Genomic DNA, 27,634 nt, shown 5'->3' on the forward strand with positions numbered 1-27,634 from the left:
GACCTTAATGGGTAGACCTGATGTCCCTCTAATCCCATTAATTTTAATGGTAGACCTGGTGTCCAATAATCCCCATTGATTTCAGTGGGTAGACCTGGTGTCCCTTCATCCCCATTGACCATAATGGGTACACCTGATGTCCTTCTAATCCTGTTCACTTCAATGGGTAGACCTGATGTCTAACAATTCCCATTGACTTTAATGGGTAGACCTGGTGTCCCTTCTCTCCCCATTGATTTCAATGTGTAGACCTGAGTTCCCTCCAATCCTATTGATTTCAATGGGTAGACCTGATGTCCCTTCTCTCCCCATTGATTTCAATGGGTAGACCTGCTGTCCCTCCAATCCCATTGATTTCAATGGGTAGACCTGATGTCCCTCACATCCTATTAGTTTCAATGGGTAGACCTGGCATCCCTCCAATCCCATTGATTTCAATGGGTAGACCTGATGTCCCTCCCATCCCATTGCTTTCAATGGGTAGACCTGGTGTCTCTCCCATCCCATTGATTTCAATGGGTAGACCTGATGTCCCTCCAATCCTATTAGTTTCAATGGGTATACCTGGCATCCTTCCAATCCCATTGATTTCAATGGGTAGACCTGGTGTCCCTCCAATCCCATTGATTTCAATGGGTAGACCTGATGTCCCTCCCGTCCCATTGAGTTCAATGGGTAGACCTGATGTCCCTCCCATCCCATTGATTTCAATGGGTAGACCTGATGTCCCTCCCATCCCATTGATTTCAATGGGTAGACTTGATGTCCTTCCCATCCCATTGATTTCAATGGGTAGACCTGGTGTCCCAATTCCATTTTGGGCCAAAAATCCCAAATTTTGGTTTAAAAATTCCCAAATTTCTGCTGGAAAACTCCCAATTTTTGGGATTTACCTGAAGGCAAAGCTCCAGCATGGGCCTGAGGTGTGGGATCATGGATTCAGGATTGGCTTCCAAGAATTCATCCAGGACTTCCAGAGCGTCGGCGCCGCGATCCTGGAAATTCCCGGAATTCGACCCAAAATTTCCTCATTTTTAACCCCAAATTTTCCCAAAATTCTCCAGAATTTTAACTTCAGATTTTTTCCTTCAAATTTCACCATTTTAGCCATAAATTTTTCCCTGGATTTTCCCTAAATTTGGAATTTTTTTGAATTTTTTTTGGATTTTTTTTGGATTTTTTCCAATTTTTTTTGGATTTTTTTTGGATTTTTTCCAATTTTTTTCCATTTTTTCCCCAATTTTTTTCCCAAATCTTTCCCTTTTTTCCCCAAAATTTTACCTCATCCATGTTCAGGAGATCCTGGAGAGCCTGGAGGATTTCAGGGACCAGAGATTGAAGGAATTTCTGGGGAAAAAAAAAAAAAAAAAAGGGAAAATTTGGGTTAAAAAACTGCAAAAAAAAGGGTTAAAAACTCCCCAAAATTGGGGATTTAGCCTCAAAAATTCTCATTTTTTTAACCCCAAAAATTCTCATTTTTTAACCCAAACTTCCCATTTTTTAACCCAAAAATTCCCATTTTTTAACCCAAAAATTCCCATTTTTTAATCCCAAAAATTCCCAATTTTTAACCCAAAATTCCCATTTTTAACCCAAAAAATTCCCATTTTTAACCCAAAAATTCCCATTTTTAACCCAAAAATTCCCATTTTTTAACCCCAAAATTCCCATTTTTAACCCAAAAATTCCCATTTTTTACCCCCAAAATTCTCATTTTTTAACCCAAAAATTCCCTATTTTTAACCCCAAAAAATTCCCATTTTTTAACCCAAAAATTCCCAATTTTTATCCCAAAAATTCCCATTTTTTAACCCAAAAATTCCCATTTTTAACCCCAAAAATTCCCATTTTTTAACCCAAAAATTCCCATTTTTAACCCAAAAAATTCCCATTTTTTCCCCCCAAAAATTCCCATTTTTTAACCCCAAAATTCACATTTTTTAACTCAAAAAATTCCCATTTTTAACCCAAAAAATTCCCATTTTTAACCCCAAAAATTCCCATTTTTTAACCCCAAAATTCACATTTTTTAACTCAAAAAATTCCCATTTTTAACCCAAAAAATTCCCATTTTTAACCCCAAAAATTCCCATTTTTTAACCCAAAATTCCCATTTTTTAACCCAAAAATTCCCAATTTTTATCCCAAAAATTCCCATTTTTTAACCCCAAAAATTCCCATTTTTTAACCCAAAAATTTTCATTTTTTACCCCAAAAAATTCCCATTTTTACCCCAAAAAATTCCCATTTTTAACCCCAAAAATTCACATTTTTAACCCAAAATTCCCATTTTTTACCCCAAAAAATTCCCATTTTTGTCAAAATTCCCAATTTTTACCCCAAAAACTCCAAATTTTGCTCCAAAAACCCCAAAATTTGTGTCCAAAAATATGAATTTTGGGGCAAAAAAAATCCCGATTTTGGGTCAAAAAACTCCAATTTTTTGTCAAAAAATCCAAATTTTGGGTGAAAAACCCCAAATTTTGGGTGAAAAATTCCAAATTTTGGTCCAAAAAATCCAAATTTTGGCTCAAAACCCCTCAATTTTGGGTTAAAAAATCCAAATTTTGTGTCAAAAAATCCAAATTTTGGGTCCAAAATCCCAAATTTTGGGTGAAAAATCCAAATTTTGTATCAAAACCCCCAAATTTTGGGTCAAAAAATCCAAATTTTGGGTCCAAAACGCCAAATTTGGGTCAAAACCCCCAAATTTTGGGCGAAAAACCCAAATTTTGGTTTAAAAATCCCAAATTTTGGGCCAAACTCCTCAATTCTGTGTCAAAACCCCCAAATTTGGATCAAAAATTCCAAATTTTGTGTCAAAAATCTCAAATTTCGGGTCAAAAAATCCAAATTTTGCATCAAACCTCTCAATTTTGCATTAAAAAATCCAAATTTTGGGTCAAAATCCCCAAATTTTGTCTCAAAAATCCCAAACTTTGAGTCAAAAATCCCAAATTTGGGTCAAAAACGCCAAATTTTTGTTTAAAGATCCCAAATTTTGGCTCAAAACCCCTCAATTTTGGGTTAAAAATCCAAATTTTGGTTTAAAAGTCCCAAATTTGGGGTCAAAACCCCCAAATTTTGGGTCAAAAATCCAAATTTGGGTCAAAAATTCCAAATTTTGGGTCAAAAAATCCAAATTTTGGGTCCAAACCCCTCAATTTTGGGTCAAAACCCCCAAATTTTGGCTGAAAAACCCCAAATTTTGTCGCAAAAATCCCGAATTTTGTGTCAAAAATTCAAATTTTGGGTCAAAATCCCAAATTTTGGGTCAAAAATTCCAAATTTTGAGTCAAAAAATCCAAATTTTGTGTCCAAAACTACAAATTTTGTGTCAAAAATCTCAAATTTTGGGTCAAAAAATCCAAATTTGGGTCAAAAAATCCAAATTTTGGGTCAAAAATCCCAAATTTGGGTCAAAAATCCCAAATTTTGTGGCAAAAATCCCAAATTTTGGGTGAAAAACTCCAAATCTTGAGTCAAAAAGTCCAAATTTGGGTCAAAAATTCCAAAATTTCTGTCAAAAATAACAAATTTTGGTCCAAAAAATGCAAATTTCGGGTCAAAAATTCCAAATTTTGTGTTAAAAATCCAAATTTTGGCTCAAAACCCCTCAATTTTGGGTTAAAAATCCAAATTTTGGTTTAAGTCCCAAATTTTGGGTCAAAAATCCCAAATTTTGGGTCAAAAATCCCAAATTTTGGGTCAAAAATCCCAAATTTTGGGCCAAAAAATCCAAATTTTGGCTCAAAATCCCCAAATTTGGGTCAAAAAATCCCAAATTTTGGGTAAAAAATCCCAAATTTTGGCTCAAAACCCCTCAATTTTGGATCAAAAATTCCAAATTTTGGGTCAAAAAATCCAAATTTTGGGTTAAAAATCCCAAATTTGGGTCAAAAACCCCAAATTTTGGGTCAAAAATTCCAAGTTTTGGGTCAAAAATTCCAAATTTTGTGTCAAAAAATCCAAATTTTGTGACCAAAACTCCAAATTTTGTGTCAAAAATCTCAAATTTTGGTTTAAAGATCCCAAATTTTGGCTGAAAACCCCTCAATTTTGGGTTAAAAATCCAAATTTTGGTTTAAAAGTCCCAAATTTTGGGCCAAAAATCCCAAATTTTGGGTTAAAAATCCAGATTTTGGATCAAAAATCCAAAATTTTGGGTCCAAAACCCCAAATTTTGGGTCAAAAATCCCAAATTTTGGGCCAAAAATTCCAAATTTTGGATCAAAACCCCCAAATTTTTTGTCAAAAAATCCAAATTTTGGGTCCAAACCCCCAAATTTTGGGTGAAAAGCCCCAAATTTTGTTTCAAAAATCCCAAATTTTGTTTCAAAAATTCCAAATTTTGTGTCCCAACCCCCAAATTTTGGGTGAAAACCCCCAGATTTGGGGTCACTCACGGTTTTTTTGGCTCCCAGGGCGGCCGCCAGCGCCCCCAGGGCTCCCAGGGCGGCTCCGAGAATCCCGGGATCGTCGCGGGCTCCGAGCCCCGCCCGGCACAGCCCGGAAAGGGCGGAGCCTCGGCCGGAAAGGGCGGAGCCTCGGCCGGAAAGGGCGGAGCCTCGGCCGGAAAGGGCGGAGCCTCGGCCGGAAAGGGCGGAGCCTCGGCCGGAAAGGGCAGAGCCTCGGCCGGAAAGGGCGGGGCCGGCCACGCCCAGTGCCACGCCCAGGAAGCGCAGAGCCGCCTGCAGGAGGGAAAATGGGAATTATTTGGGGGGATTTTGGGGGGATTTTGGGATTTGAGGGAATTTTGGGGATTTTTTGGGGATTTTTGGGGGATTTTTGGGATTTTTTGGGATTTTTTTGGGGATTTTTGGGGATTTTTTTGGGGATTTTTGGGATTTTTTGGGGATTTTTGGGGATTTTTTTAGGGATTTTTGGGGATTTTTTGGGGATTTTTGGGGATTTTTTGGGGGATTTTTGGGGATTTTTGGGATTTTTTGGGGGATTTTTTAGGATTTTTTTTGAGTTTTTTTTGGATTTTTTTGGAATTTTTTGGGATTTTTTAGGAATTTTGGGGGGATTTTCTGGGGAATTTTTTGGATTTTTTCTGAGATTTTTTAGGAATTTTTTGGATTTTTTTTGTGATTTTTTAGGATTTTTTTTGAGTTTTGGGGGATTTTTTAAGGAATTTTTGGGGGTTTTTTTGGTGACTTTTTAAGGATTTTTTAGGAATTTTTTGGGATTTTTTTGTAAATTTTTTGTGAATTTTTTGGGATTTTTTCGGGATTTTTTCGGATTTTTTTTGAGTTTTTCGGGATTTTTTTAGGAATTTTTGGGGATTTTTGGGGGAATTTTTTGGATTTTTTTTGTGATTTTTTTAAGGAATTTTTTGGATTTTTTCTGAGACTTTTTAGGAATTTTTTTGGATTTTTTGGAAATTTTTTTGTGGTTTTTTTTAGGATTTTTTTTTGAGTTTTTAAGGATTTTTTAGGAATTTTTTAGGAATTTTTTGGGATTTTTTTGAATTTTTCAGGAATTATTGGGAGATTTTTTTTAGGAATTTTTTGGAATTTTTTTGGAAATTTTTTGTGAATTTTTTGGGATTTTTTTTGGATTTTTTGGGATTTTGTAAAGGTTTTTGGGGAATTTTTTTGGGATTTTTGAGGCGATTTTGGGATCAGGGCGGGGCCGGCCACGCCCAGAGCCACGCCCAGGAAGCGCAGAGCCGCCTGCAGGAGGGAAAATGGGAATTATTTGGGGGGATTTTGGGATTTGAGGGAATTTTTGAGAATTTTGGGGATTTTTGGGGATTTTGGGGATTTTTGGAGATTTTTTGGGATTTTTTTTGGATTTTTTAGGATTTTTATTGAGTTTTTCGGGATTTCTTTAGGAATTTTGGGGGGATTTTTTGGGGAATTTTTTGGATTTTTTCTGAGATTTTTTAGGAATTTTCTGGATTTTTTTTGTGATTTTTTAGGATTTTTTTTGAGTTTTGGGGGATTTTTTAAGGAATTTTTGGGGGTTTTTTTGGTGACTTTTTAAGGATTTTTTAGGAATTTTTTGGGATTTTTTTGTAAATTTTTTGTGAATTTTTTGGGATTTTTTCGGGATTTTTTAGGATTTTTTTTGAGTTTTTCGGGATTTTTTTAGGAATTTTTGGGGATTTTTGGGGGAATTTTTTGGATTTTTTTTGTGATTTTTTTAAGGAATTTTTTGGATTTTTTCTGAGACTTTTTAGGAATTTTTTTGGATTTTTTGGAAATTTTTTTGTGGTTTTTTTTAGGATTTTTTTTGAGTTTTTAAGGATTTTTTAGGAATTTTTTAGGAATTTTTTGGGATTTTTTTGAATTTTTCAGGAATTATTGGGAGATTTTTTTTAGGAATTTTTTGGAATTTTTTTGGAAATTTTTTGTGAATTTTTTGGAATTTTTTGGGGATTTTTTGGGGATTTTTTAAAGGTTTTTGGGGAATTTTTTGGGGATTTTTGAGGCGATTTTGGGATCAGGGCGGGGCCGGCCACGCCCAGGGCCACGCCCAGGAAGCGCAGAGCCGCCTGCAGGAGGGAAAATGGGAATTATTTGGGGGGGATTTTGGGATTTGAGGGAAGTTTTGGGATTTTTTGGGGAATTTTGGCGATTTTTGGGGAATTTTGGGGATTTTTTAGGATTTTTTTTGAGTTTTTCAGGATTTTTTTTAGGAATTTTTGTGGAATTTTTTGGATTTTTTTTTGTGATTTTTTAAGGAATTTTTTGGATTTTTTCTGAGATTTTTTAGGAATTTTTTGTGGATTTTTTAGGAATTTTTTGGATTTTTTTTGTTATTTTTTTAGGAGTTTTTTCTGGATTTTTTGGAATTTTTTTGTGATTTTTTTTAGGATTTTTTTTAGGAATTTTTTTGAATTTTTTTGTGATATTTTAAGGAATTTTGGGGGGTTTTTTTGTGATTTTTTAAGGATTTTTTGGAATTTTTCAGGAATTATTGGGAGATTTTTTTTTAGGAATTTTTTGGAGATTTTTAAAAAATTTTTAGGAATTTTTTGGGGTTTTTTGGGGAATTTTTTGTGAATTTTTTGGGATTTTTTTTGGATTTTTTTGTGAATTTTTTGGGATTTTTTTTGGATTTTTTTAGGAATTTTTTTGGGATTTTTTGGGATTTTTTTAAAGGTTTTTAGGAATTTTTTGTGGATTTTTTTAGGAATTTTTTGTGGATTTTTTTGTGATATTTTAAGGAATTTTTGGGGTTTTTTTGGTGACTTTTTAAGGATTTTTTAGGAATTTTTTGGGGATTTTTTTTGATTTTTTGGGATTTTTTAGGATTTTCTGGGGAATATTTTAGGAATTTTTGGGGGGATTTTTTAGGAATTTTTTGGAGCTTTTTTGTGAATTTTTTGGGATATTTTTGGGGATTTTTTCAGGAGTTTTTTGAGGGGTTTTTTTGATATTTTAGGAATTTTTTGAAGCTTTTTTGTGAACTTTTTGGGATTTTTTTGGGAATTTTTTGTGAATTTTTGGGGAATTTTTTTGGATTTTTTAGGATTTTTTTTGAGTTTTTTGTGGATTTTTTAGGAATTTTTTGGGATTTTTTTGAATTTTTCAGGAATTATTGGGAGATTTTTTTGGGATTTTTTTTAGGAATTTTTTGGGGAATTTTTTGGGGATTTTTGAGGCGATTTTGGGATCAGGGCGGGGCCGGCCACGCCCAGCGCCACGCCCAGGAAGCGCAGAGCCGCCTGCAGGAGGGAAAATGGGAATTATTTGGGGGGGATTTTGGGGGTTTTTGGGATTTGAGGGAATTTTGGGAACTTTTTTGGGAATTTTGGGAATTTTGGGGGGATTTTTGGGGATTTTTTTGGGGATTTTGGGGATTTTTGGAGATTTTTTGGGATTTTTTTAGGGATTTTTCGGGATTTTTTTGGGGATTTTTTTGGGGATTTTTGGGGATTTTTTGGGGGATTTTTGGGATTTTTTTTGGGATTTTTTTAGGATTTTTTTTGAGGTTTTTTTGGATTTTTTTTTGAATTTTTTCGGATTTTTTAGGAATTTTTTAGGATTTTTTAGGAATTTTTGGGATTTTTTTTGTGGATTTTTTTAGGAATTTTTTGGAATTTTTTTTGTGAATTTTTAAGGAATTTTTTCTGGATTTTTTGGAAATTTTTTTGTGGTTTTTTTTTAGTATTTTTCTTGAGTTTTTAAGGATTTTTTAGGAATTTTTTAGGAATTTTTGGTGACTTTTTTTAGGAATTTTTTGGTGGTTTTTTTATGATTTTTTTAGGATTTTTTTGGAATTTTTTGTGGGTTTTTTTAGGATTTTTTTTATTTTTTTGGTGGTTTTTTAAGAATTTTTTCAGGATTTTTTGGAAATTTTTTTGTGATTTTTTTATTTAGGATTTTTTTTGAGTTTTGGGGGATTTTTTAGGAATTTTTTTTGGGATATTTTAAGGAATTTTTGGGTTTTTTTTGTGACTTTTTAAGGATTTTTTAGGAATTTTTTCGGGATTTTTTTTTTGATTTTTTGGGATTTTTTGGGGAATATTTTAGGAATTTTTGGGGGGATTTTTTAGGAATTTTTTGGAGCTTTTTTGTGAATTTTTTGGGATATTTTTGGGGATTTTTTTAGGAGTTTTTTAAGGGTTTTTTTTTATTTTTTAGGAATTTTTTTTGAGTTTTTTGGGAATTTTTTGTGAATTTTTGGGGATTTTTTTTGGGATTTTTTGGGTTTTTTTAAAGGTTTTTGGGGAATTTTTTGGGGATTTTTGAGGCGATTTTGGGATCAGGGCGGGGCCGGCCACGCCCAGGGCCACGCCCAGGAAGCGCAGAGCCGCCTGCAGGAGGGAAAATGGGAATTATTTGGGGGGATTTTGGGATTTGAGGGAAGTTTTGGGATTTTTTGGGGAATTTTGGGGATTTTTGGGGAATTTGGGGATTTTTGGGAATTTTTTGGGATTTTTTTTGATTTTTTAGGATTTTTTTTGAGTTTTTTGCGATTTTTTTAGGAATTTTTTGGGATTTTTTAGGAATTTTTGGGGATTTTTTAGGAATTTTTTGTGGATTTTTTTAGGAAATTTTTGGAATTTTTTTTGTGATTTTTTAAGGAATTTTTTCTGGATTTTTTTGAATTTTTTTGTGATTTTTTTTTAGGATTTTTTTTGAGTTTTTAAGGATTTTTTAGGAATTTTTTAGGAATTTTTTGGGATTTTTTTGGGAATTTTTTGGGATTTTTTGGGGGATTTTTTTGGGATTTTTTTTAGGAATTTTTTGGGGAATTTTTTGGGGATTTTTGAGGAGATTTTGGGATCAGGGCGGGGCCGGCCACGCCCAGCGCCACGCCCAGGAAGCGCAGAGCCGCCTGCAGGAGGGAAAATGGGAATTATTTGGGGGTTTTTGGGATTTGAGGGAATTTTTGAGAATTTTGGGGATTTTTGGGGATTTTGGGGATTTTTGGAGATTTTTTGGGATTTTTTTTTGATTTTTTAGGATTTTTTTTGAGTTTCTCGGGATTTTTTTAGGAATTTTGGGGGGATTTTTTGGGGAATTTTTTGGATTTTTTTTGTCATTTTTTAAGGAATTTTCTTGATTTTTTCTGAGATTTTTTAGGAATTTTTTTGAATTTTTTTGTGATTTTTTTAGGAATTTTTGGGGTTTTTTTGGTGTCTTTTTAAGGATTTTTTAGGAATTTTTTGGGGATTTTTTTTTTTATTTTTTGGGATTTTTTAGGATTTTTTTGGGGAATATTTTAGGAAATTTTGGGGGGATTTTTTAGGAATTTTTGGAGCTTTTTTGTGAATTTTTTGGATATTTTGGGGGATTTTTTTTTGGAATTTTTTGATTTTTTTTTTATTTTTTAGGAATTTTTTGGAGTTTTTTTTAGGAATTTTTTTTGAGTTTTTTGGAATTTTTTAGTAATTTTTTTTCATTTTTTTGGAGTTTTTTGGGGATTTTTTTTAAGAATTTTTTGGTGGGTTTTTTGTGATTTTTATAGGATTTTTTTGAGTTTTTGGGAATTTTTTAGGAATTTTTTTTAAATATTTTTGGAGTTTTTTGGTGATTTTTTTTAGGAATTTTTTTGGTGATTTTTTGTGATTTTTTTAGGAATTTTTTGGTGTTTTTTGGGATTTTTTGTGGATTTTTTTGGAGTTTTTTGGGCATTTTGGGGGGAATTTTTTGGTGGTTTTTTTGTGATTTTTTTTAGGAATTTTTTGGTGTTTTTTGAAATTTTTTAGGAATTTTTTTTAATTTTTTTGCAGTTTTTTGGTGATTTTGTTTAGGAATTTTTTGGTGGTTTTTTGGGATTTTTTTAGGATTTTTTTTGAAGCTTTTTGGGAATTTTTTAGGAATTTTTTTTCTTTTTTTTTGGAGTTTTTTGGGCATGTTTGGGGGGATTTTTTGGTGGTTTTTTTGTGATTTTTTTTAGGAATTTTTTTGGAGTTTTTGGGGATTTTTTAGGAATTTTTTTAAAATTTTTTTGAACTTTTTTAGGGATTTTTTGGGGGATTTTTTGGTGGTTTTTTTGTGATTTTTTTAGGATTTTTTTGCAGTTTTTTGGAATTTTTTAGGAATTTTTTTTAATTTTTTTTTATTTTTTGGGCATTTTTTGAGGGATTTTTTGGTGGTTTTTTTATGATTTTTTAATGATTTTTTTTGGAGTTTTTTGGAATTTTTTCTGGATTTTTTTGGAGTTTTTGGTGATTTTTTTTTAGGAATTTTTTGAAGGTTTCTTGGGATTTTTTAGGAATTTTTTGGAGCTTTTTTGGAATTTTTTAGGAATTTTTTGGAGTTTTTTGGTGATTTTTTTTAAGAATTTTTTGGTGTTTTTTTGGAGATTTTTAGGAATTTTTTGCAGTTTTTTGGGATTTTTTAGGATTTTTTTAGGAATTTTTTTGGAGTTTTTTGTGCATTTTTGGGGGGTTTTTTGGGGTTTTTTTGTGATTTTTTAGGAATTTTTTGAAGGTTTTGTGGAATTTTTTAGGATTTTTTTTTCATTATTTTTGGAGTTTTTCAGGGATTTTTCAGGAATTTTTTTGTGATTTTTTTGGAGTTTTTTTGGAATTTTTTGTGATTTCTTTTAGGAATATTTTAGTGGGTTTTTTTTTGATTTTTTAGGAATTTTTTGGAATTTTTTAGGAAGTTTTTTTCATTTTTTTGGAGTTTTCTGGGCATTTTTTGGGGGGATTTTTTTTGTGTTTTTTTGTGATTTTTTTAGGAATTTTTTTGCAGTTTTCTGGAATTTTTTCGTAATTTTTTTTCATTTTTTTTTGATTTTTTTGCCATTTTAGGGAGGATTTTTTCCAGATTTCCACCAGATTTTTTTTTTAATATTTAATAAATTTCTGTTATTTTTTTTTTATTTTAATTTCCCCAAAATTCCCATTTTTTTTAAAGCTCTCACCTCCGTTTTTTTGGGATCTTTTGCCGCTTCCTGGATCCATTTTTCCATCGGTTCCCACATTTGGGGACCCCCCAGGAGCAGCAGCCTCGCCCCAAGCTGAGCCAGGGACCCTCTGCTGGACGAGCTGGAAACCAAAAAACCCCCAAATTCCCCAAAATTCCCCAAAATCCCCATTTTTAGCAGAAAAAAACCCTTTTTTAACCAAAAAAAACCCATTTTTTACCCAAAAAAATGAATTTTTAAGGCAAAATTTCAGCTTTTTACCCCCAAAATTTCAATTTTTCCCACCTGAAATTGATTTTTTTGGCACTAAAATCCCGATTTTTGGGCTAAAATCTCCCTGTTATTTCAAAATTCCCAGTTTTTAACCCAAAATCCTCATTTTTAACCCCAAAATTATTATTTTTTACCCCAAAATCCCCATTTTTTGCCCCAAAATCCCACTTTTATCCCCAAAAAAATTCCCAATTTTCCACCAAAATCCCTTTTTTCAGAAAATTCTCATTTTTTACCCCAAAATTCCCATTTTTTACCCCAAAATCCCCATTTTTTACCCCAAAATCCCCATTTTTAACCTCAGAATTCCCATTTTCCCCCAAAAAATTCCCATTTTTCCCCCCAAAATCCCCTTTTTTCCCCAAAAAATCCCAATTTTCCACCAAATTCCCCCTTTTTTCTGAAAATTCTCATTTTTTACCCCAAAATTCCCAATTTTTGGGCCAAAAATCCCCATTTTTATCAGAAAATTCCCATTTTTCCCCCAAAACTCTCCTTTTTTTCCCCAAAAAAATCCCAATTTTTCAACCAAAATCCCCTTTTTTCTAAAAATTCACATTTTTTGCCCCAAAATTCTCATTTTTTACCCCAGAATTCCCATTTTTTACCCCAAAATCCCCATTTTTAACCCCAGAATTCCCATTTTTCCCCAAAAAATTCCCATTTTTCCCCCCAAAATCCCCTTTTTTCCCCAAAAAATCCCAATTTTCCACCAAATTCCCCCTTTTTTCTGAAAATTCTCATTTTTTACCCCAAAATTCCCAATTTTTGGGCCAAAAATCCCCATTTTTATCAGAAAATTCCCATTTTTCCCCCAAAATTCTCCTTTTTTTCCCCAAAAAAATCCCAATTTTTCAACCAAAATCCCCCTTTTTCTAAAAATTCACATTTTTTACCCCAAAATCCTCATTTTTACCCCCAAAATCCCCTTTTTTCCCAAAAAAATTCCCAATTTTCCACCAAATTCCCCCTTTTTTTCTGAAAATTCTCATTTTTTACCCCAAAAATTCCCATTTTTTACCCCAGAATTCCCATTTTTTACCCCAAAATTCCCATTTTTTGCCCCAAAATTCCCATTTTTCCCCCAAAATCCCACTTTTATCCCAAAAAATTCCCAATTTTCCACCAAATTCTCTCTTTTTTCTGAAAATTCTCATTTTTTACCCCAATATTCTCGTTTTTTACCCCAAAATTCCCAATTTTTGCCCCAAAATTCCCATTTTTCGCCCCAAAATCCCACTTTTATCCCAAAAAAATTCCCAATTTTCCACCAAATTCCCCCTTTTTTCTGAAAATTCTCATTTTTTACCCCAAAATTCCCATTTTTTACCCCAAAATCCCCATTTTTTACCCCAAAATTCCCAATTTTTGCCCCAAAATTCCCATTTTTCGCCCCAAAATCCCACTTTTATCCCAAAAAAATTCCCAATTTTCCACCAAATTCCCCCTTTTTTCTGAAAATTCTCATTTTTTACCCCAAAATTCCCATTTTTTACCCCAAAATCCCCATTTTTTACCCCAAAATTCCCAATTTTTGCCCCAAAATTCCCATTTTTCGCCCCAAAATCCCACTTTTATCCCAAAAAAATTCCCAATTTTCCACCAAAATCCCCCTTTTTTCTGAAAATTCTCATTTTTTACCCCAAAAATTCTCTTTTTTTGCCCCAGAATTCCCATTTTTTGGGCCAAAAATCCCCATTTTTATCAGAAAATTCCCATTTTTCCCCCAAAAATCTCCTTTTTCCCCCAAAATTCCCATTTTTACCCCAAAATTCCCAATTTTGGTGCTAAAATCCCCCTTTTTAATTGAAAAATTCCCATTTTCCCCCCAATTTGCCCATTTTTCACCCCAAATCCTCTTTTTCCCCCACAAAATTCCCATTTTCACCCTAAATTCCCACATTTTACCCAAAATTTCACATTTTTTTCCCAAAATTCGCAATTTCCCCCCAAAAAACCCAAATTTTTCCCCCAAAATTCCCAATTTCCCCAAAAAAACCCCAAATTTTCCCAAAAAACCCCCAAATTATTCCCCAAAATTCACATTTTTTCCCCAAAATTCCCATTTTTCCCCCAAAACCACAAATTTTCCCCCAAAAATTCCCAGTTTTTTCCAAAAATTCTTGATTTTCCCCCCAAAGAACCAAAATTCCCATTTTTTTCCCCAAAATCCCCAATTTCCCCCCAAAAAACCCCAAATTTTCCCAAAAAACCCCAAATTTTCCCCCAAAATTCACATTTTTTCCCAAAGATTCCAAATTTTCCCCCAAAAATTCCCATTTTTCCCCCAAAATTCCCAATTTCCCCCCAAAAAAACCCAAATTTTCCCAAAAAAACCCAAATTTTCCCAAAAATTCCCAATTTCCCCCCCAAAAATTTGATTTCTTCCCCAAAATTCCCATTTTTCCCCCCAAAATTCCCAATTTCCCCCAAAAAACCCAAATTTTCCAAAAAAAAACCCAAATTTTCCCCCAAAATTCACATTTTTTCCCAAAGATTCCAAATTTTCCCAAAAAAATTTGATTTTTCCCCCAACATTTCCATTTTTCACCAAAAAAACCTCAAATTTTCCCCCCAAAATTCCCATTTTTCCCCAAAATTCCCATTTTTCCCCCCAAAACCCCAAATTTCCCCCCAAAAAACCCCAAATTTTCCCAAAAATTCCCAATTTCCCCCCAAAAATTCGATTTTTTCCCCAAAATTCCCATTTTTCCCCCAAAAATTCCCAATTTCCCCCCAAAAAACCCCAAATTTTCCCCCCAAAATTCCAATTTTCCCTCCCAAAATTCCCATTTTTTCCCCCCAAAACCCCAAATTTCCCCCCAAAAAACCCCAGATTTTCCCCCAAAATTCACATTTTTCCCCCAAAAATTCCCATTTTTTCCCCACCCCCGAATTTCTCTCCCGAATCCCCCAAATTTGGGGAATTTTGGGGGGAAAAATTAAAATTTTGGGGAATTTTCACTTACTCCGTTTCCCGCTCCAGGGCCTCGACCACGAGATGGGGGAGCCTGGAGGGGGCGTGGCCACGATTAGCCCCGCCCCCTCATTACCATATATTGTCAAACCCCACCCCTTTTGCGCTTTAAGCTCCTCCCCCTCTCTAATTAACGCTGCTAATCAAGCCCCTCCCGCTGTTTAATTAACCTGAGGCCACGCCCACTTTGAGCTACTCCCAGTCCCCAATTAATCACTCAAATTAGCTCCACCCCTTTTTAATTAACATTTTTAATTAAGCCTTGTTACCACCAATTAACTCCCATGGAGGATAAGCCACGCCCCCTCCCATTGACTTTAATTCTAAGCCACGCCCCCTCCCATTCACTCCAATGGGGCCTAAACCACACCCCCTCCCATTGATTTCAATGGGGCCTAAACCACGCCCCCTCCCATTGATTTCAATGGGGCCTAAACCACGCCCCCTCCCATTGATTTTAATGGGGCCTAAGCCACGCCCCCTTCCATAGACTTCAATGGGGCCTAAACCACGCCCCCTCCCATTGATTTCAATGGGGCCTAAACCACGCCCCCTCCGATTGACTTCAATGGCACATAAGCCACGCCCCCTCCCATTGATTCAAATGGGGCCTAAACCACGCCCCCTCCCATTGATTTCAATGGGGCCTAAGCCACGCCCCCTCCCATAGACTTCAATGGGGCCTAAACCACGCCCCTCCCATTGACTTTAATGGGGCTCCAGGCCCCGCCCACCTGTCAATCAATTCCTGGGGGAGTTTCCGGAGGAGCCTCCGGAGCAAAACCGCGGCCAAATTTCGGACCTGGGACCCAAAACACCCCAAATTCACCCCAAAATTCCCCAAAAATCCACTCAAAATTCCCAAAATCCACCCGAAATTCCCAAAATCCACCCGAAATTCCCAAAAATTCACCCAAAATTCCCCAAAATCCACCCGAAATTCCCAAAATCCACCCGAAATTCCCAAAAATCCACCTGAAATTCCCCAAAATCCACACGAAATTCCCCAAAATCCACCTGAAATTCCCAAAATCCACCCGAAATTCCCCAAAATCCACCCAAAATTCCCCAAACTGCACCTGAAATTCCCAAAATTCACCTGAAATTCCCCAAAATCCACCCAAAATTCCCCAAAATCCACCCAAAATTCCCCAAAATCCACCTGAAATCCCAAAAATCCACCCAAAATTCCCCAAAATCCACCCGAAATTCCCAAAATCCACCCAAAATTCCCCAAAATCCACCTGAAATTCCCAAAATCCACCCAAAATTCCCCAAAATCCACCTGAAATTCCCCAAAATCCACCCAAAATTCCCCAAAATCCACCCAAAATTCCCCAAAATCCACACGAAATTCCCCAAAATCCACCCGAAATTCCCAAAATCCACCCGAAAGTCCCAAAATCCACCCAAAATTCCCCAAAATCCACCCGAAATTCCCCAAAAATCCACCCAAAATTCCCAAAATCCACCCAAAATTCCCAAAATCCACCCGAAAGTCCCAAAATCCACCCAAAATTCCCCAAAATCCACCCGAAATTCCCCCAAAATCGACCCGAAATTCCCAAAAATCCAATTAGGAATCCCCAAATCCCCTCAAAAATCATCCCAAAATCCGCCCGGAAACAAGAAATTCCCTCAGAATTCCCAAATTTCTCCCCAAATTTCCTCTGAAAACTCAAAACTCCCTCAGAATTCCCCAAATTCCCCTCAGAATCCCAAAAATTGCCACAGAATTCCCAAAATTCCCGCCCAAATCCCCTCAGAATCCCAAAAATCCCCTCAGAATCTCCAAAATTCCCTCTTCAAATCCCAAAATTCCCCTCAAAATTCCCTCAGAATCCCAAAAATTCCCTCAGAATCCCCAAATTCCCCTCAGAATTCCCAAATTTCCCTCAGAATTTCCAAATTTCCCTCAGAATTCCCGGATTTCCCGCCCAAATCCCCTCAGAATTCCCAAATTCCCCTCAGAATCCCCAAAATTTCCCTCAGAATTCCCAAATTTCCCTCAAATTTCCCCAAAATTCCCGCAGAATTCCCAAATTTCCCTCGGAATTCCCAAATTCCCCTCAGAATTCCCAAATTTCCCTCAGAATCCCCCAATTTCCCGCCCAAATCCCCTCAGGATCCCTAAAATTCCCTCAGAATTCCCCCGAATTCTCCTCAGAATCCCCGAATTTCCCACCCAAATCCCCTCAGGAACCCTAAAATTCCCTCACAAACCCCAAATTTCCCTCAGAATTCCCAAATTCCCCTCAGAATTCCCGAATTCCCCTCAGAATTCCCGAATTCCCCTCAGAATTCCCAAATTCCCCTCAGAATCCCCCAATTTCCCGCCCAAATCCCCTCACACCTGCGGCCTCTCCGCCTCCCTCAGCAGCACCGCGAGGCCTTCGCTCCCCTCAGGCTCCTCCAGCACCTCCCGCAGCCTCGCCGTGGCCTGGAGACAACAAAAAACCCCCCAAACCTTCACCGAAATCCTTTGGAATACCGAAAAATTCCCAAACTTTCCCGAATTCCCGGTACCTGGCGAATCCCGGCGCTGTCCGGTTCCAAAAGCTCCGTTAGGAGCCGCTCCAGCGTGGACGCCGCCATTTTGGAACGGCGAGAACGCGGAAGTGAAGCGGAGCGCCGCCGGAAGTGGGCGGGGCTAAGCGGCGCGCTACCCGGCTCGGAGGACTTCTCTATGGTCTTAAAGCGGCGATAGGGAGGTGGGGACCGCTCTTAAAGGGGCGATGACGGCGAGAGGAAATATGGGGTTAAAAGCGACGATTTTGGGGCTAAAAATGAGGAATTTGAGCAAAAATCGCTCGTTTTGGAGGCTAAAAAAGGCGAATTTGGGGTTAAAAGTTGGAATTTGGCGCTTCAGAGCGGCTATTGAGGGGTGAAATTGTCGGTTTGGGGGTGCAAAGGGTGGTTTGGGGTGAAAAATGGCGGTTTTGGGTAAATTTTGGGAGGTTTTGTGAACAAAAGGGTTGAAAGCGGTGATTTTGGGGCTAAAAATGGTGATTTTGGGGATGAAAGGATCGACTTGGGGCATAAACGGTCGCTTAGGGATCGGAGTGTTGATTTTGGGGCAAAACCAAGCGATTCGGGGTCATTTCGCTCCTCAAAATTTGGAATTTTCGGGGTAAAACTCAGGATTTTGAGGATTTGAGGGGTTAAAAAGAAGAATTTCGGGGCGAGGTTGAGGTTTTGGGGGCAAAATCGGCGCTTTTTGGGGCTAAAAATGAACATTTTGGGGCTAAAAATGGGGTTTTGAGTTAAAGCTCTTAAAAGGGCAACGCCGCCCTGAGGGGGTGGGGGGGGCCACAACGCCCTTAAAGGGGCAACGCTCTTAAAAGGGCAACGCCGCCTTAAAAGGGTAATGCCGGATATAAGTGGGGCCCGCCGGGCGGTTTTGAAGCAGGAAATGACATCACGGAGACGCGCGTGACGTCATCGACGCGCTGCTGACGTCATCAGCGAACCTTTATTAAATAATAACGGAGTCACCGGCGGGAAAGGAGCTCAGGGGGGGAAGGAAATGAAGGGTGGGCGTGGTTTAAAAGGGAGTGGGCGTGGTCTGGGAGTGGCCACGCCCCCTTTTTCCCCCCCATCAGGGCCTGGCCACGCCCCCCCGCAGGGCCAGGACAAGATGGAGGACGGAGCCCCCCTGGATTTTGTAGTCGGCCGCCGTCTTCTCATCGTTCCTGAAGGAGGGGGAGGGGTCAGAGAGGCCACGCCCACTTTGGCCACGCCCACTTAGTGAACAAGCCACGACCCCAACAAGCCACACCCACTCGGCTCACCATTAAGCCACGCCCACCTCGTTAAATCCCGGTTTTACCCCAAATTTTGAGCCCAAATTCATCTTTGGACACCAAAAATTTCCCTCAAGTTTCGTCATTTTTTAACACAAATTTTACCCAAATTTCCCCATTTTTACCCCAAAATTCCAAAATTTTTCACCCAAAATTCCCAATTTCCCCAAAATTTCCACAATTTTTCACTCAAATTTCCCCATTTTTACCCAAATTTCCCAATTTTTTTACCCAAAATCCCCAATTTCCCCAAAATTTCCCCAATTTTTCACTCAAATTTCCCCATTTTTCACCAAAAAATCCCAGTTCCCCCAAATTTCCCTTTTTACCCCAAATTCCTTCATTTTCCACCCAAATTTCCCCATTTTTCACCAAATTTCCCCATTTTCCACCCAAATGTCACCATTTTTTACCCCAAATTTCCCCATTTTTACCCAAAATTCCCAAAATTTTCCCCCAAATTCCCAATTTCCCCTAAATTTCCCCGTTTTTTTTCCCAAAATTCCTCCATTTTCATCCAAATTTCCCCATTTTTACCCCAAATTTCCCCATTTTTACCCAAAACTCCCAGATTTTTCATCTAAAATTCCCAATTTCTCCCAAATTTTCCCAATTTCCCCCCAAATTCCCAATTTCCCACCCAAATTTCACCATTTTTACCCCAAAATCCTCATTTTTTCACCCCAAATTCCCAAATTTTAACCCAAATTTCCCCATTTTTACACCAAATTCCCCATTTTTAGTCCAAACTTCCCCATTTTTACCCCAAAACTTCCCCAGTTTTATCCAAAATTCCCAAATTTACCCCTAATTTCCCCATTTTTCACCCAAAATTCCCAATTTCCCACCCAAATTTCGCATTTTTACCCAAAAATCCTCAATTTTTAAGCCAAAATTCCCCATTTTTGCCCCAAATTCCCCAATTTTTCACCCAAAATTTCCATTTTTTACCCAAAACTTTCCCCATTTTTCACCCAAATTTCCCTATTTTTACCCAAAACTTCCAAATCTTTCGCCAAAAATTCCCAATTTCCCCAAAATTCCACCATTTCTACCCAAAACCCCTCAATTTCTACCCCAAAATCCTCAATTTTTAACCCAAAATTCCCCCAAACCCTCCCCTCTTAAGCCCCGCCCCCTTCCCCTAGCCCCTCTCAGGCCACGCCCCCTTTCCCTCATAGACCGTTTTCCCCAGGCCACGCCCCCACTGAAGCCCCGCCCCCTTCCCTAAGCCCCGCCCACATTTGCTTCCCGCTGTAGATCAGCCGCTGCTGCTGGGGGGGGATCCCTTCCTTCTCCTCCACGCGCTCCTTGATCCGCTCCACCTGCGCCGCAAAAAACACACCTGGGCACACCTGGGGCACACCTGGAGCACATCTGGGGACATTTTGGGGACATTTCGGGCAGATTTGGGGCATTTTTTGGCACTTCTGGAGCTCCGGCAGCGGGCGCCGCCATTTTTGGGGTCATAGAGAACGGGAAGTGAGGGATGGAACGCCGCCGGAAGTGGGCGGGGCTAAAGGCGGCGCGCTGGGCGGCCCGGAGGACTCGTCTATGGTCTTGAAGCGGATTTATATGGAGGGGACGGGCTTAAAGGGGCGATGGTGGAGGGAGGGAACTGGGATGAACTGGGGTAAACTGGGAGGGAACTGGGATGGACTGGGAGAGACTGGGATGGACTGGAAGGGAACTGGGACGGAGTGAGAGTAAACTGGGAGAGACTGGGAGGGAACTGGGAGGGGACTGGTTGATACTGGGATGAACTGGGAATGATCTGAGCCATACTGGAATGGACTGGGAGGGACTGGGATGAACTGGGGTAAACTGGGAGGGAACTGGGATGGACTGGAAAGGAACTGGGAGGGACTGGGAGGGAACTGGGAGGGACTGGGATGAACTGGGACCAGTTTGAGCCACACTGGGAGCACTGGGAGAGACTTCAAGGGGACTGGGAAGAACTGGGATGGAACTGGTTTATACTGGGATGAACTGGGAAGGATCTGGGATGAACTGGGAGGGAACTGGGATGGACTAGGAGGAAACTGGGATAAACTGGGATGGACTGGGACGAACTGGGATGAACTGGGAGAGGACTGGATCATACTGGGATAAACTGGGAGGAACTGGGATGGACTGGGAGAGGACTGGGAGAGGACTGGATCATACTGGGATGAACTGGGAGGGACTGGGATGAACTGGGAGAGAACTGGGAGGGGACTGGGATGAACTGGGACCAGTTTGAACCATACTGGGAGCACTGGGAGGTGACTGGGGCTTACTGGGATGGACTGGGAGGGAACTGGGATGAACTGGGCCATACTGGGACACCCCCTGGCGGTTCCCCCCCCACCCCAAACCACCCCAAACTGGTTGATACCGGTCCGAACCACCCCAAACTGGTTTCTACTGGTCCAAACTGGGAGCTCACCTTGTCCGTGGGTTCGATGTCGATCTCGATCTCCTTTCCCGTCAGCGTCTGCGGGGGGCGCCATCATCCCACAATGCACCGCGCGCTCCCCTCACGCTCCCCGCGCCAAAAACCCGCCCAAAACCCCCTGGAATCCGCCCTTTTCACCCCAAAATCCCCTCGCGCCTTCCCGCCGACGCTCGGAGGTGATGGATTTGCCCGAAATCCCCGTTTTTCACCCCAGAAAAAAATATAAAACCTTGACTTTGATGAGCATCGTGGCGGCTGCGGCGGCGCCTCAGGAGCCGCCAAACCGGAAGCGGAAGTGAGGACGCGGCCGCTGCGTCCTGGGTGCCCGGATTCAAAATGGCGGACGAGGCGCTTCCGGCTTCTCAGCCAATCAGCGCGCTGAGCCCGCCTACTGCCCACACTCAAAATGGCGGGCTTTGTAGTTCAGAGAGCGCTTCCGGGTTCTGGACGCGCGCCATTGGTTGGAGGAGCTGTCAATCAAAAGCGGCTCCCGCCCGTTCTCCCGTTTGGCGCGGGGGGAGAGGAAAAAACGCGGAAAAGCCCCAAAAATTTCCATTTTTAACCCCAAATTTCGCTGTTTAAACGCTCCGTGATGTCACTGCCGACGTCTCACCCCTCCCCAGCCGAGCCTGGCTGCGATTGGCCCCCAAAATCCCCTCCCGAACCCTCATTGGCTGCTCCGAGCTCTCTCCCCCCCCCCCCCGCTACAATGGTTTGCCCCATGCTAATGAGGGGGCGGAGCTTCCGCACTCACGATAAGGGGAGAAGCGGAGTGGGCGGAACCTGCGGCGCTGGAGGCGGGGCTTCACCCTGCATTATAACCAGCGATTAATTAGCGCCCTAATTAGCATATTAATTAAGATGGTTGATTTGTGGGCGTGGCCACTTACATGGGCGTGGTTTTCCGAGCTGGGATCGGGCGTGGCACCGGCGCTGTGGGCGTGGCTTTGAATTAATCACATGCCTAATTTGCATACGGATTTCCCGCCTTTTTAAAGCCCCGCCTACCCGGGTGGGCGTGGCCAACCTCAGCCAAGTAGCGGCGCAGGATGGGGAGGGGGCGTGTCTTAAAGCCCGGAGGGGCGTGGCTTCGGCAGAGGGCATCGAGCTGCGCCATATAAGGAAAAAGGGGCGGGGTTTCAGCGAAAAGGGGCGGGGTTTGATGGAAAGGGGGCGTGGCTCGGGCGGGACTCACCTGGGCCAGGTCGGGTGGGGGAAGGGCGCTCTCCAGGCGGAGCAAAAATTCCAGGAAAAGATTCCCGAGGGAATGGCGGAAAGGCGGCCCGTACTCCTGGGAACGGAAACTGGGATGGACTGGGATGGACTGGGATGGACTGGGAGGGACTGGGAGGGACTGGGAGGGAACTGGGATGAACTGGGATGAACTGGGAGGAACTGGGATTGAACTGGGATGGACTGGGATGGACTGGGATGAACTGGGATGAACTGGGATGGACTGGGAGGGAACTGGGATGGACTGGGAGGGAACTGGGATGGACTGGGAGGGACTGGGAGGGAACTGGGATGAACTGGGATGGACTGGGATGGACTGGGATGGACTGGGATGGACTGGGATGGACTGGGAGAGACTGGGATGGACTGGGATTGAACTGGGATGAACTGGGAGGATACTGGGAGGATACTGGTCCATACTGGGATGAACTGGGGCCAAACTGGGATGAACTGGGAGGGACTGAGATGGAACTGGTTTATACTGGGATGAACTGGGATTGGACTGGGATGGACTGGGAGGGAACTGGGATGGACTGGGATGAACTGGGAGGGAACTGGGAGGGACTGGGAGGGAACTGGGAGGGAACTGGTTTATACTGGGAGGGACTGGGATGAACTGGGATGGACTGGGAGGGAACTGGGATGGACTGGGAGGGACTGGGATGAACTGGGAGGGACTGCAAGGGAACTGGTTGATACTGGGATGACCCAGGACCAAACTGGGATGAACTGGGGTGGAACTGGGAGGGGGTTACCGGTCCATACTGGTCCGTACTGGTCCGTACTGGTCTCACCTCCAGGAAGGGCTGCAGGCCCCGCCCACTTCCCAGAATTCCCAGCACCTGCTCCCGGAAGCTCTCCTCGGCCACGGCCACCAGGGGGCGCCCTTGCAGCGTCTGGGGGCGGGGCCTGGATCAGGACACGCCCCTTTCTTCCATATATGGGAAGGGTGTGCTTGGCCACGCCCCCTTCTTTCATATATGGGGAGAGTGGGATTGACCACGCCCCTTCTGGGAGGAGTTAAAGGGAGTCCAGGGCTCCCAGTATGGGCCCGGTTCATCCCAGTTCAATCCCAGTTCAATCCCAGTTCATCCCAGTTCATCCCAGTTCATCCCAGTCCATCCCAGTCCATCCCAGTCCATCCCAGTTCATCCCAGTTCAATCCCAGTCCATCCCAGTTCATCCCAGTTCAATCCCAGTCCATCCCAGTTCATCCCAGTTCAATCCCAGTTCAATCCCAGTTCATCCCAGTTCAATCCCAGTTCATCCCAGTTCATCCCAGTTCATCCCAGTCCATCCCAGTTCAATCCCAGTTCATCCCAGTTCAATCCCAGTTCATCCCAGTTCAATCCCAGTCCATCCCAGTCCATCCCAGTTCATCCCAGTTCAATCCCAGTCCATCCCAGTTCATCCCAGTTCAATCCCAGTCCATCCCAGTTCATCCCAGTTCATCCCAGTCCATCCCAGTTCAATCCCAGTCCAATCCCAGTCCATCCCAGTTCAATCCCAGTTCAATCCCAGTTCATCCCAGTTCAATCCCAGTTCAATCCCAGTTCAATCCCAGTTCAATCCCAGTCCATCCCAGTCCATCCCAGTTCATCCCAGTCCATCCCAGTTCATCCCAGTCCATCCCAGTTCAATCCCAGTCCATCCCAGTTCATCCCAGTTCAATCCCAGTCCATCCCAGTCCATCCCAGTCCATCCCAGTTCATCCCAGTCCATCCCAGTCCATCCCAGTTCATCCCAGTTCAATCCCAGTCCATCCCAGTCCATCCCAGTCCATCCCAGTTCAATCCCAGTTCATCCCAGTTCAATCCCAGTTCAATCCCAGTCCATCCCAGTTCAATCCCAGTTCAATCCCAGTTCAATCCCAGTCCATCCCAGTCCATCCCAGTTCATCCCAGTTCATCCCAGTTCATCCCAGTCCATCCCAGTTCATCCCAGTCCATCCCAGTTCATCCCAGTCCATCCCAGTTCAATCCCAGTCCATCCCAGTTCATCCCAGTTCAATCCCAGTCCATCCCAGTCCATCCCAGTCCATCCCAGTTCATCCCAGTCCATCCCAGTCCATCCCAGTTCATCCCAGTTCAATCCCAGTCCATCCCAGTCCATCCCAGTCCATCCCAGTTCAATCCCAGTTCATCCCAGTTCAATCCCAGTTCATCCCAGTCCATCCCAGTTCAATCCCAGTTCAATCCCAGTTCAATCCCAGTTCCATCCCAGTCCATCCCAGTCTCACCCCGAGGGCGTGGCCCGCCGCTGGCCCCGCCCCCTCCGGGAAGAGCCAATCCAGAGCGTCCAGCACGGCGGGGGAGGGGCCGAGTTCCCGCAGCAGTGACGTCACCACCTGTGGGGGAGGGGCGGGGCCAGGGTGGGGGGGCGGGGCCTACAGCTCATCTCACCAATATAAGGAAATGGGGGCGGGTTTTACAATGGTGGGCGTGGCCTAGAGGTCTCCATGCCCATTAAAGGAAATAGGGGGCGGGGTTTATGATACTGGGTGTGGCCTGGATGTGTACACCCCATAAAAGGACAAAGTGGGCGGGGTTTAGAGGAGTGGGCGTGGCCTGCAGCTCTCAATGCCCATTTAGGGATGCTGGGGGTGGGCGTGGCTTTCCCACAAAGGGGGCGTGGCTTGAGCACCCATACACCAAAATATGAGGGGAATTGGAGTGGGCGTGGCATGGACAGAAGGGGCGTGGCTTATGGGGAAATGGGCGTGGCCTAAACCCTTCCAGACCCACGATTGGTGGGTGTGGCCTAGACACAAAGGGGCGTGGCTTAGTCTTAAAGGGGCGGGGCTTAAATCGTTTCTAACCCACAATGGGCACGGTTTAAATGGAGGGGGCGTGGCCTAGGCATGAGTAGGCGTGGCCTAAACCTCCAGTACCCTCAATGGGTGGGGTTTAAATGGAGTGGGCGTGGCTTAGCCTTAACGGGGCAGGGTTTAAGAACATTAAATCCCTCAATGGGCGTGGTTTAAATGGGGTGGGTGTGGTCTAGCCACGAGTGGGCGTGGCTTAGCCTTTAAGGGGCGGGGCTTAAAGGGTTATAACACAATGGGTGGGGTTTAAATGGGTGGGCGTGGCCAGATGTGGACAGGCGTGGCTTATCGAAAAGGGGCGTGGTTTAAGCCCATTATAACACAGAGTGGGTGTGGTTTTGGCTGGTGGGCGTGGTCTGGGGCGAGTGGGCGTGGCCGGGGATGGAGTGGGCGTGGCCTACCTGTGCCCGCAGCCCCAGGCTGAGCCGGGCGCGGTGCCGGGGTCGCAGCAGCGCCGGGGCCCCGCCCCCGACGGCCTCCAGCAGCGCCAGGAGCCGCCCCCAGCCACGCCCATCCAGGCCACGCCCACCCGGGCCACGCCCGTCCAGGCCACGCCCCCTCAGCGCCCACCAGGCCCCGGCCATGGCCAGGCGGAGAGAGGGGGAGGGGCTGGGTGGGGGAGGGGAGGGAGAGAGAGAAACCAGTTCATCCCAGTTCATCCCAGTTCAATCCCAGTTCAATCCCAGTTCAATCCCAGTTCAATCCCAGTTCATCCCAGTTCAATCCCAGTTCAATCCCAGTTCATCCCAGTTCAATCCCAGTTCATCCCAGTTCATCCCAGTTCATCCCAGTTCATCCCAGTTCATCCCAGTTCAATCCCAGTCCATCCCAGTTCAATCCCAGTTCAATCCCAGTTCAATCCCAGTTCAATCCCAGTTCAATCCCAGTTCATCCCAGTTCAATCCCAGTTCAATCCCAGTTCATCCCAGTTCAATCCCAGTTCAATCCCAGTCCATCCCAGTTCATCCCAGTTCAATCCCAGTTCATCCCAGTTCAATCCCAGTTCAATCCCAGTCCATCCCAGTTCAATCCCAGTTCATCCCAGTCCATCCCAGTTCATCCCAGTTCAATCCCAGTTCAATCCCAGTTCAATCCCAGTTCAATCCCAGTTCATCCCAGTTCATCCCAGTTCAATCCCAGTTCAATCCCAGTTCATCCCAGTTCATCCCAGTTCAATCCCAGTTCAATCCCAGTCCAATCCCAGTTCACCCCAGTCCATCCCAGTCCATCCCAGTCCATCCCAGTTCAATCCCAGTCCATCCCAGTTCAATCCCAGTTCAATCCCAGTTCAATCCCAGTTCAATCCCAGTCCAATCCCAGTTCATCCCAGTCCATCCCAGTTCAATCCCAGTTCAATCCCAGTTCATCCCAGTTCATCCCAGTTCATCCCAGTTCATCCCAGTTCAATCCCAGTTCACCCCAGTCCATCCCAGTCCATCCCAGTCCATCCCAGTTCAATCCCAGTCCATCCCAGTTCAATCCCAGTTCAATCCCAGTTCAATCCCAGTTCAATCCCAGTCCAATCCCAGTTCACCCCAGTCCATCCCAGTCCATCCCAGTTCAATCCCAGTTCATCCCAGTTCAATCCCAGTTCATCCCAGTTCATCCCAGTTCATCCCAGTCCTTTCCAGCCCCCCCCGCCTCACCTGACGTCACTCCCGCCCATCCCGCGCCGTTTCCCGCGCTCTCCGTGACGTCACTTCCGCCGCGGCCCCGCCGGTTCCCGGGACTCTCCGGTAGCGCCGGCGGCGGCGGCGTCGCGCTCGGAGTGACGTCATCGCTCCGCGCCGGCGCCCGAACCCGCGCTCGCTCCCCATTGGCCGCCGCTTCGGCCAATCCCGGTCAGCCCCCGCGCACTCCCTTGGCCCCGCCCCTTAAATGACGTCACTCGATTCGGGGTTGCTTTTTTTTTTAATTGCGCTTTTATTGGAGGGCGGGAAAAGTGACGTCATCCAGAACTGTGACGTCATGGGGAGGGTTGGGGAGGGGGCTGGGGCGGTCCCAGTGCTCCCAGTATGGACCAGTGACCCCTCCCAGTGCTCCCAGTATGGACCAGTATGGACCAATGACCCCTCCCAGTATGGACCAGTGACCCCTCCCAGTGCTCCCAGTATGGCCCAGTTCCCCTCCCAGTGCTCCCAGTATGGACCAGTATGGACCAGTATGATTCCCAGTCCCTCCCAGTTGCCCTCCCAGTGCTCCCAGTATGGACCAGTATGGCCCAGTGACCCCTCCCAGTGCTCCCAGTATGTCCCAGTACGGCTCCCAGTCCCTCCCAGTCCCCCTCCCAGTATTCCCAGTATGAACCAGTGACCCTTCCCAGTGCTCCCAGTATGGACCAGTACGGCTCCCAGTCCCTCCCAGTTCCTCCCAGTCCCCTTCCCGGTGTTCCCAGTGCTCCCAGTATGGACCAGTACGACTCCCAGTCCCTCCCAGTCCATCCCAGTTTCCCTCCCAGTGCTCCCAGTATGAACCAGTGACCCCCCCCAGTGTTCCCAGTGCTCCCAGTTCCCGTCCCAGAGCTCCCAGTATGGACCAGTTCCCCTCCCAGTGCTCCCAGTATGAACCAGTACGACTCCCAGTCCCTCCCAGTCCCTCCCAGTTCCCTTCCCAGTGCTCCCAGTTCCCTTCCCAGTGCTCCCAGTATGTCCCAGTACGGCTCCCAGTCCCTCCCAGTCCCTCTCCCAGTGCTCCCAGTTCCCTTCCCAGTGCTCCCAGTGCTCCCAGTTCCTCCCAGTCCCCCTCCCAGT

General features: G+C 43.2%; 2 protein-coding genes across 4 annotated transcripts in view; both read right to left on the bottom strand.

Annotated features, from left to right (window-relative positions):
* IPO4 (importin 4) overlaps positions 1 to 17,924 on the bottom strand; it is a 49,488-nt gene extending 31,564 nt beyond the window's left edge. For both annotated transcript variants that reach the window (XM_086870855.1, XM_086870854.1), the window contains exons 1-8: positions 17,114 to 17,924; positions 16,941 to 17,027; positions 15,322 to 15,389; positions 14,580 to 14,621; positions 11,335 to 11,458; positions 4,407 to 4,691; positions 1,282 to 1,347; positions 894 to 995 (exon numbers count right to left, since the gene is read on the bottom strand). In XM_086870855.1, coding sequence (XP_086726981.1) covers positions 894 to 995; positions 1,282 to 1,347; positions 4,407 to 4,691; positions 11,335 to 11,458; positions 14,580 to 14,621; positions 15,322 to 15,389; positions 16,941 to 17,027; positions 17,114 to 17,182 — 843 coding nt within the window. In that variant the 5' untranslated portion in view covers positions 17,183 to 17,924. The remainder of the gene's footprint in view (positions 1 to 893; positions 996 to 1,281; positions 1,348 to 4,406; positions 4,692 to 11,334; positions 11,459 to 14,579; positions 14,622 to 15,321; positions 15,390 to 16,940; positions 17,028 to 17,113) is intronic.
* A 96-nt stretch (positions 17,925 to 18,020) lies between these two features.
* Positions 18,021 to 26,069, bottom strand: LOC111922242 (ubiquitin-like protein NEDD8). 2 transcript variants are annotated; one of them, XM_086870856.1, is made up of 10 exons: positions 25,286 to 26,069; positions 24,300 to 24,407; positions 22,855 to 22,956; positions 22,023 to 22,118; positions 21,836 to 21,935; positions 21,718 to 21,760; positions 21,582 to 21,637; positions 20,819 to 20,866; positions 19,633 to 19,715; positions 18,021 to 18,279 (listed from the first exon to the last, which is right to left on the bottom strand). In XM_086870856.1, exons 1-10 carry the CDS (start codon positions 25,541 to 25,543, stop codon positions 18,271 to 18,273), a joined length of 903 nt encoding a protein of 300 aa, XP_086726982.1. In that variant the 5' UTR covers positions 25,544 to 26,069; the 3' UTR covers positions 18,021 to 18,270. The 2 variants fall into 2 exon arrangements, with proteins under 2 accessions (XP_086726982.1, XP_086726983.1); XM_086870857.1 differs by lacking the exons at positions 21,582 to 21,637; positions 21,718 to 21,760; positions 21,836 to 21,935; ... (2 more) ...; positions 24,300 to 24,407; positions 25,286 to 26,069 and adding an exon at positions 21,057 to 21,167.
* Between the last annotated feature and the right edge of the window lie 1,565 nt (positions 26,070 to 27,634).

This window comes from Cyanistes caeruleus, chromosome 33 (assembly GCF_971803275.1).
Source record: "Cyanistes caeruleus chromosome 33, bCyaCae1.hap1.1, whole genome shotgun sequence".
Taxonomy (NCBI): Eukaryota; Metazoa; Chordata; class Aves; order Passeriformes; family Paridae; genus Cyanistes; species Cyanistes caeruleus.

Bases quoted from the DNA above. Each gene is read 5' to 3' on its own strand.
- LOC111922242 (XM_086870856.1), bottom strand. From the start codon at position 25,543: ATGAACTGGGATGAACTGGTTTCTCTCTCTCCCTCCCCTCCCCCACCC. The intron at 24,408-25,285 runs GTAGGCCACGCC...CCTCCCCCACAG, and splicing joins GCCTGGGGCTGCGGGCACAG to GTGGTGACGTCACTGCTGCG. The intron at 22,119-22,854 runs GTGAGACCAGTA...TTCCGTTCCCAG, and splicing joins GCCTGCAGCCCTTCCTGGAG to GAGTACGGGCCGCCTTTCCG.